Genomic DNA, 9,684 nt, shown 5'->3' on the forward strand with positions numbered 1-9,684 from the left:
ATCAAATTTGATTAAAGTTCAAGGGGGTGTAGACTTTCTATAGGCACTGTATAATTCATCTCTGCACTTGGCACTATTTTGCTATTTTAGTTATCACTTAATCTGACTCATCTCTCATCATTTATTTCATTTACTTATTTCAGCAATTTGAGGGTCTGTATAGTTGTCTAATGTTGGTTGTGCATATTATTCTGTTTCGATGTTACTCCTGAGTTTTTTCTTGAGTGTATTTTTTAACAAAGCTTAGATTTACTTTGAAGTCCAAAGTGTAGTAATACATGTGAAATCAGTCATTAACAAAGACGTGGTGGCGTAGTTGAAAGATCATAGTGCAGTGAACCAAGTGGTATTGAGTTCAATTCCCAGGTGAAGACATGTTGAATAATAATTACTGTATAAATAAACAATGTAGTCATGTGTGTCAAATATGTACGTTGAAAACACTATGTTAAAAGCACTGTGTTTATCCTAACGACTCCTTTTTGTTGTCACATGAAGTGTTCCAAAAACACTTGATTTCACACGTTTTAGTGGTCTGAATATTGACTTTGACCTCAGGCCCTTTTCATGAACGTGTCTTCTTCAGTTAGCTCAATTTAAATGTAGCTAAATGAACATATTCTTTACACAGCTTATCAGCTTGTGCTTATCAGCTTACACCCTTTGTTGATTATGCTTATAATGCATTACATTTGAACCAAAAAATTACATGTATACTTATATACAGTATATGAAATGAAATAATAATGAATTTTGATGTACAATATCTAATGATGTTGCAATACGATTATCAAAATAATAACCTGATATATTCAACATTCTGTAAACTATTGTCTTTTAACAGTTTCACTTCTTCATCCCTCATCGGCCTACTTACTATGACACACCCCTTACGATGGTCATTGGTGTCCCGTGTGGCTCAGTTGGTAGAACACGATGCACGCAACTCCAGGGTTGTAGGTTCGTTTCCCACGGGGGACAAGTATGAAAATGTGTTGCACTCACTAGTATAAGTTGCTTTGGATAAGAGCGTCTGCTAAAAAAGTATTTGTCTACATAACCTGGTTCAAGCTTTCATGATATTACCCTGAAGAAGGCACAGTAATGCTGAAACTTTGGTGTTTTACCCAATAAATTACTGGAAGCTTGGAGTGTGCGACTCTCTTTATTTTTATAGCCTAAAGTTTACTCGCCGTTAGTCAGCACCTCTACTAACTTGTTTAGGTGTGCGCCACCTCATGCTTGTCACTCCCTACTGTTATTTTATTTTACTCCTGCTCTTTAATGATTTGCTCTTTTTATTTTTTTCTTAAACTGCATTGTTGGTTATGGGCTTGTAAGTAAGCATTTCACTGTAATGTCTACAGCTGTTGTATTCGGCGCATGTGGCAAATAAAATTTGATTTGATTTCACATGTGAAATTTCAAATGTGAAATCATGTGTTTTTTCCATAAGGAGAGGACACAAAAGTGTGTTTGTGCTCTCTTGGGACATTCATAGTTTTTTTTTACTGGCTTGTGTTACTGACCAAACTGGGTTAAGGACCGTCCCTACTGTAGTTAAATATTAATAGAGAATGTCTCAGTCGCAAAAATGTTGTACCGGGTATAAACACAATTTGCAATCGTACATGCATATGTGTGTGTGTGTTCATCATTGACTAAATTAGGTGGATTTTAAAAAATGACAAGCCAAGAAACTAAATCAAATATGGGTGGTATCACTTCTGAGGGACCTTATGTGAGGCTGGAGCTTTGTCCAGGATTCATCAGGAGGCATCCCCCAGGCGACAATCCATGTGTTGGGTTGGGTATCGATCTGGAGGCCCATGGATAAAGGACTCCTTCCACCCAGGAAATATGGGCAAGGGACGGACCTGAACTGGTACCCCAAGATGAAAGCCTCTTGCTGTGTTTCTATCTGAGGGAGAACATGCTAGAGGAGATGGATGCACTGGATGGAGAGGCTGAGGCTAGCAGGCTGGAAAGGGCACTCTCAGGGGGGAACCTGCTGCCCTTACCGCCCTCTATGGCCCGTAGAGTCTCCTCCTGCTGTCTGCACCAATCCCTCACCTCAAAGTCAGGGAATATAGTAGACTAGAACACTGACAGATGCTTAAACCTATGGTGACCATATTAGGACAGCATGAGGCTGACAGCTCCCTGTGAGGTTGACACCAACTCATTATGACTCTGAGGCGATCCTTGTATGGATACCATATACTGTATATAGCCTTGTTATTGTTATTTTATTGTGTTACTATTTCCTTTTTTTATTGAGCAAATTTTTCTTACTTTTTAACTTTGCATTGTTGGGAAAAGGCTCGTAAGTAAGTCACTGTTTCTATTTGGCGCATGTGACAAATACAATTGTATTTTATTTGATACTAGCTAGATAAAATGTGAATGATCTGTTTCACTTCTCCGCTCACCATATCAGTGTAGCGTATGAGAACTGGGTGAATCTCAAGTTCCATCAGCGGGTCTCCCAGCAATATCCTCCAATGGTACCTCTCCATCCTCAGCCTCCTCTCCAGCTCCAGACTCTGGTTGAGGCCCAGCTCCTTTGCTTTCCGCTCCCCCACCTCAGTGGCCTCCTGCTGGGCCTCATGTTCTAACATCAGCCTCTCCTGTCGGAGCTTGGCCTGGAGGTCCTGGATCCTGTAGGTGGCCTTCTGTAACCTCACCTCCAGAGCTAGCACCCACTGCTCTTTCCCGGCCAAAGCCATAAGCTCCATCCTAGACTTCCTCAGTCTGGCTTGGGCCTCTCCGGCCATTCCCTCCCCTCCCCTCTCTACCACAACCAGGACATGCTGAGGTAGACCTCTTTGGGGCTATCTGGATAACCTTCAACCCACCACACCCTACTCTCCTACCCCTGTGTCAATGCTGGTGCAGGTCTACCCACTGATAGCAAGTCGGGCAGCCCTAGAGCTCTTATAGAGGATATCCGGTACAAGCCATTGGACCTTGATGAACCACTCAGTAGACTGAACTTCTCTGTCTTGATTGGACCAGGGACAAGGATCAAAGCCCATCTGCGTCGGGGGAACAAGGAGCTCATTGGCCACCTTGGTCAGAGACGTAGGGGGCGGGCCTTGAGGGTCAGAGTTCAAAGGGACAGTCCAATCAGAAGAAGTGGCAGTGTGCTCATCTTCGTCAATAACGTACAGGTTCTCGCAGAGAGGGACTTCCACTTTCTCGCCACAGGTTTATTTCATGGCGCCCAGATGTTAGACGAAAGAGAGAAGCCAGGTTTTGTGTCCGAGCCTCTGTAGCCACTGACTGCCACCACAGGCACCTCTGTAACCTCGGAGAGGAGAACCCACAGCTGCTCCAAGCTGTTGATTTCATCCTGCTGTTTTGTGGTCAGGGCACACAAGACTGACTGAAGAGCATCCATGTTGAAGGAGTGTTTACAGTGTTGGACATGGTCCTGGAAGGAGGCACTCTCTCTCTTGAGGCAGGTGTACAGGTTATCCATGGCTTCTGCTTTCCCGTCTAGCAGCACGAATCTGATGCAACATTTTCCATTACACCAATGAGACACAATGTCCAAACAACACATTCTTTCACTTTCACAAACAAGCCTTTTCAGTGCGGACCCTGTGCCATCTGTATGTTTGCCCTAACACTAACGATATTATGCCGACAACTAAGTGAAATGGAAATGTTTCCATATGACCATTCCTGCACATTTCACAAGTCGCTAATTGATTATTATATTATGTGTATGTTGCCTAGCAGCTCGAGATGGATGTGCATTTGCGAAATCGTTGAATCATTACATTTTGCACTTAGGGAAAAAATACGTGATGGGGGTGCTGAAAGGTATTTTCACAGGACTCCTGAAATATTCATCTTTCAAGTGGTCGTCTAGTCAAGGCAAATGAAACACCGCACAATGGTGTTCAAATTTTCCATTGCTCATTCTTGAGTTTAATTGAAAGGAGCAGAGTGAAGAGAAGGGCGCTGTTTGGACGAAAGCTAACACCCAAAACAAACCATTTGACTGATGAGATCAAAGGTTTGAGGGGGAAATTGTCCAGCTTTGCTTTAATTGCTTGTTTAATTGTAAAGAAAGTGGGGGCCTCCAAGTCTAAAGGCTTCATGAGGAACAGTGGCAATTAGGCTTAAAAAAATGAATTAGAAAGGCAGCACGTTATAAGTAAGTATGTGTGTGTGTGTGTGTGTGTGTGTGTGTGTGCGTGTGTGTCTTAGCCTCTGTTTGTGTCCATGACTTACCGTGGTAGGGCTGGATGCTCATCAGAACATTCTGACAGTTGTGATCTGCAATCCAGGCCTCTTGTCATTCTTCAATCCATCTCGGGAACATTCCCAGAGTGCTGCATTCCAGAAAATTGTCCTGAGACCCGAGATGTTATTAGAACAAGAGAGACTTATGGAAAAGTTAAACCACTCTCTCCTAGGAAACAACTACTGCCACAGCCATACAACCCTAAACAGTGCCTTTTTCAAAGTTGTTTGGACACTTCAAATTTACATTTAATTAATATGCTTCATAGTTTATGGAACAGATCACATTACCCTTTGGGACACATTACCTTTTGGGATTTAAGAATAACATTGACATACAGTACATACGGAGTGGACTATATTCTTGTGCTAGTGGCTGCCAAGCCATAAATATGTCTTCCACACTCTGGCAACCATAGGCTTAAACATGCTGTCATTAAGCAATGACAAAGGGGTGTGATAGCTATAAGTCACTCCTATTGCACTGGCTCTGGGCCCTGTCAACGTGTTGAGAGGCGAGTGTCACAGTTTGCAGGACTTCTAAAAGCTTTTCTGTTTACACAGCTCTACGTCGGTTAGCAGTGTTTTAGAAGGTAAAGAAAGAGACAGACAGGCATGGACATAAACATAGGCTCATGAGTGAATGTGGCTATTTCACATAGCAGTACTGCTCCTTTGGGTATAGTAGTCGATCAAAAACAACGACTGAGTGTTGTCCCCTTTCACTTTTCCTTTTTCTCTTAAGTTTTAGGACATGATAATATTTTACTACTAGTTAAAAAGTCACAGAATTAGAAACATTTGAATTATTGAGAGTTTAAAAATAAATCAGACGGTTAAGTTATATTTTAAAGGCTTCTGTGGAGCATATTGACTACAGAGAGATTTATCATTACAAGTAAACTTTTTGCTTGATTGAAGGATTGGGTTGCGTTTGGTACCTTCCAGTATCAGGATTGAGAAACTCTTGGGAGCGTAATATGACTTAATCCATATCTGTCAGTGTGGTATGTGTGTTGAGAAACAACTTGCCTAATGCTGTGTGTGCATGAAATATATCTCTCATAATAGACAATCCAATAAAACGTAATGCAATGATGGTGGCGGTCGTAGCGTAAAATTCAATTAAACTGTAGACACACCATATCTTTTCTCATCCACTACTGCAGATAGATTTTGGGCCGATTTAGATCATATAAAATGTCACAATTCACATGGTTTTACTTATGACACACAACAACACTACACTACTACACTAATAACCATTGTCTTGTGGCTTCCTATTAGCCTGGAGACACAGAGGGGTCAAGAGATGGTCTGGGAGCAGATTTATGGCATGTAATTACTTAGGAAATATCAGTAGGGGGGTGAAAACTTAACACTGTGTTACTCTCAGATAAATCTATTGCCTCTCCTTACTGTCCAATGTATTTAGGTAATATAGAACAGTAATACGATGCTTGAAACAAAACTATATGGACATGAGGGGAGGGTGACTTTTTTAGTGGAACTGGGTCATCAATTTACAGCTTAACAAAACGATTATATTGGATGTTGTCTGTGTGTGCTTGTGCGTGTCTCTGTGTCTGTGTGTGTCTGTATGCACGTCTATGTGCCTACAATAGGGATGTGTTGTGGTCACTGTATGTGTGCTGTCTGTATCTATCTGGTGTACAGTATGTGTTGGTTACCCCAGTACATGTTGCTGGTCAGGGGTAGAGAGCGGATCACCAAGCCTGTACCCTCTCTCCTCATCCCTTCTTCTCCCATCTATGCCCCCCACCCCACCCCAACATTTATATACTGTACATTTTAACATACCAAAATGTAAGGCCTGCTTGCCCATTTCACTTGGGAATAGCCGGAACATGGGGTTAAGAATAGAAGCATGGGAAAAGAAGCAGCCTGACAATGGTTTAAAGCTGGATGATTGCGTAAGCACAACTCCCAGTCACACTGACTGATAAGACCCTGAATCGCCAAAGGGGTTCTCGATCGCAGCAGCCGTGCAACTGTTTCCTCGGTTAGTTGGTTTTCAGCAGCAACTCTACTTCACAGGAGACCGACTGGGCTACAGATTTTGCGTGTGACCTTCCCAGGGACAGAAGATGAATTAATGTACAGATATAAGTCAAGGTATGTGCCCAGTGGTGTAAAGAACTTAAGTAAAAATACTTGAATGTACTACTTAAGTAGTTTTTGTTGTTGTTGTGTATATGTACTTTAGTTTACTCCACTACATTCCTAAAGAAAAGATTTACCTTTTACTCCCATACATTTTCCCTGACACCCAAAAGTACTCGTTACATTTTGAATGCTCAGGCAGGACAGCAATATTGTCCAATTTACGCACCTATTAATACAATGCCTTGTCGTCCCTATTGCCTCTGATCTGGCGGATTCACTAAACACAACAGTGCGTTTATAAATGAGTGTTGGAGTGTGCCCCTGTCTGTTCATAAATTAAAAAAACTAGAAAATTGTGCCGTCTGGTTTGCTTAATATAAATAATGTTATGTATAGCACTTACTTTGTACTTTTACTCAAGTAAATCGGCTGGGTGCAGTCAATTGCTGTACTTTTTAACTAATTGTTTGGTGTTGATTGATGAAGGATCATAGGTGGAATTCATGGACAAAGTGTTTGTATATCTACTCACAACTCCCAGTATAACTATTAGCTTTAAATGACAAATCCATCCACTGTATCAGTTTTGACAGTGTACGTGGACACAACCCGTATATTAGAACATTCAGATAGTACATTTGGCTGCAGTCCTCTCCACATCTGTTTTCAGTGACTCCCATGTCCCAAGAGATAAATTCATTAATTTAGAAAATATACAGTAAACATCTGGCCATTCTCTTTTTACCAGCTGTTAAAGATAAGAATATAAATGTTTAGTATCAAACAATACAAAGCAACTTGATATTTCAATCATATCAGAACTTAAGCGGATGTTCTCTCTTCCTCGTCAGTCATCAATTTCTAAAGAAATAAACAACACGACAAGCCATTATCCATTTGAGTCACTCTTATCTGCACCAAAAGTATGGTAGCCATTTTTTGTTGATTATTGAGGGGGAAGTGAAGTGTTTATTTGGCTAGGCAAGGCATGGATTAATAAGTCATTTTTTAAAGTGCCATGTGTCTGCCACGGGTTGAGGGAACATTATGAGTAAAAGCAGTTGCTGGCATGGATTTGCTAGACTGTAATGTAGTTATTTGTAGCCTGGTTCTGGCTTCAGCCGGTTTTCAACCATATTGCTAGTGTACCATATGGTCTTAATGATGCCAGCCTGAGCCGTTTACTTTATATTTGCCTTGTAATCTAGAAGATCAAATGGTGGGGAGCAACATGTTGATGGTGATGATACTCAGTAGGACACACTATCTGCACACCTGATATGTAGTTGCAGGTGCAAACATTATGTATTGCCATTACTGAATTGTCATTGTCTGATTGACTATGGACAGTATCTATTTCTGACAGATGGAGAATCGACAGACCATTTTGACCAGCCTTATTGTGATCCTCATGGCCTTAACACGTGAGCAACAATTACACTACTTTGCCTGACTTGGTCCTCCAACCTACTTTTCAATGCCATTCTTTTAAGAACACAGTTGAATTTTAATCCTGCTACAGCAGTGTCTACAGCAGTCTAGTCCTCTAATTGTCATGCTACAGCAAAAACATATTCATCAGTAATGGATATAATGCCATTAAAAGTGGCGGAGAAGGCAGTATATCTCCAAACTGTCCTATTCCAAATACAAGAGCTTTGTGGTCCAACAGTTGTTAGTTTTTATACCACCTAAAAATAATGGAAAACACATTCTAACTAGTGTCTACTGATTCAGTAGTACTGAAAGAGGCATGCGAGACAGTGGAATATTTCACCGCCTCTTCCCTCTCTCCGTAATGGTCTGTGATTTATATGAAACATAATTTGTTTGTAGACACAGCCATTTACAGACATGAAATCACCAACCCACTGCCTATACTTTTCAGTTCTATTGAATGGTTGATGTTTTTTTATCTTATGTTCTAATACATTGGGAGTTGGGAGAAATGGGTCTGCTGTCACAATGTATTTACTTTTCACCAACTCTTGTTTTTTTCTAGGGCTTAGCGAGGGAGGCTACGTTGCACCGTGCAACAGGCTCAAGTTCGACCACTACGTGCACGGTTACTGCCTCCCGAACTTCAACCAGAGCATGGAAGCTAGCAATTATCAGCACAGGTGTCCCTGGCCCACCTTTAAAGGGTGAGTGTGTCCCCCTACAACAGTGGGGTTTGGTGCAACCTGACCTGCCTCTAGCCTTCCTGCCTATTGTATGTTGACGGCCTGAGGTGCACGTTAATCGTTGCTGTCTGCACCACCCTTCACATCTGGGCGGGGGGGGGGGGGGGAAGCAGCCTCTGAGCTCCTGAGCTCACAATGACATCTTCATGGCTGATGAGTGAGTGAGAACAGAGGAAAGGGCTAAGTATAGCCGCGTATGACCATTTTTAATGGCTCTTTCGGGGAAGATATACGACCTTTAGTCATGGGAAAGTCCGACTATTCCTGTCTCCAGGTTTTTTTTTGTGTTACTTCAGGTTTTGAGCTAATTAAAAATGTTGGGGGGTAGCCTAGTGCACATGGCTAGCCACACTGCTCCCGCTCGTATTTCTCCGACATCACATGTTTGTTCAGAGTGAAGATGTAGTGCTAGCCCATTAATTACACTGTAATAATCCATATATTACTGTTGACATCGCCTGCGGGGCCCAAGCCCTGGAGAGCTAAATGGTGTGTTAGGGTGGTGTCTCTTTAACACAGGGAACAGAACGACCGGTTACACCCTGAAATTTGAGAGATTGGTTCACAGTAGTCCAGGCTGTTTAGTACATGCTACTTTTATTAGTCTGTTTTGACAGTGGCTCCGGCCCATTTCTGTCCCCTTTCTTCCTGAAGTGTGCACTTGTTCACTCCCCACTAAAAGGAATGGAGAGAAGTAGGGAAATGGAACATAGTTTTTACTCCTTTTCACCCTCAGCTCCTACATCATGTTGAAGCACTGTGTGGATGAAGTGGCCACCATTACCAGGTGTGTGGAGCCTTCACTGAAGGATGACATCTTCCTAGAGGTGCACCAGATGTTCTTCTCACTCTGCTCGCGTGTGGAGGACCCGGCTTTCGCTGTCCTGATGTTGCTGATTCTGCCTTGTATCATCACCACTCTGCTCCTCCCCCTGTTGTGTGTCCACCTTACCACCTGCAACACATCCACTGGGCTCTGAGAGCCAACCCTCTTGTGTGGACAAATCTTACAAATGCACACACACACAAAATACACTTTCACGTGAGACACACTAGACGAAGCAAACAGTAAGTTGGATGTCTGTTTTACATTAATAAACACATTTTTGCACACCCA

At 42.1% G+C, this 9,684-nt stretch overlaps 1 protein-coding gene across 2 annotated transcripts; it reads left to right on the plus strand.

The window, feature by feature from the left end:
• Positions 1–6,233: 6,233 nt before the first annotated feature.
• Positions 6,234–9,684, plus strand: LOC311128936 (receptor activity-modifying protein 1). 2 transcript variants are annotated; one of them, XM_084161173.1, is made up of 4 exons: positions 6,234–6,393; positions 7,735–7,808; positions 8,387–8,528; positions 9,304–9,684. In XM_084161173.1, the coding sequence occupies exons 2-4, from the start codon at positions 7,751–7,753 to the stop codon at positions 9,545–9,547; spliced, it is 444 nt and encodes a 147-aa protein (XP_084017299.1). In that variant the 5' UTR covers positions 6,234–6,393; positions 7,735–7,750; the 3' UTR covers positions 9,548–9,684. The 2 variants fall into 2 exon arrangements, with proteins under 2 accessions (XP_084017299.1, XP_084017298.1); XM_084161172.1 differs by having other exon boundaries at positions 7,751–7,808.

The sequence above is a fragment of the Coregonus lavaretus genome (assembly GCF_964263955.1).
Source record: "Coregonus lavaretus genome assembly, chromosome: 5".
Lineage (NCBI taxonomy): Eukaryota > Metazoa > Chordata > Actinopteri > Salmoniformes > Salmonidae > Coregonus > Coregonus lavaretus.

Excerpts from the sequence above, each read along its gene's own strand:
- LOC311128936 (XM_084161173.1), top strand. The coding sequence starts at position 7,751 with ATGGAGAATCGACAGACCATTTTGACCAGCCTTATTGTGATCCTCATG. Across the intron at positions 7,809-8,386 it reads GATCCTCATGGCCTTAACAC|GGCTTAGCGAGGGAGGCTAC; the intron begins GTGAGCAACAAT and ends GTTTTTTTCTAG. Across the intron at positions 8,529-9,303 it reads CCCTGGCCCACCTTTAAAGG|CTCCTACATCATGTTGAAGC; the intron begins GTGAGTGTGTCC and ends TTTCACCCTCAG.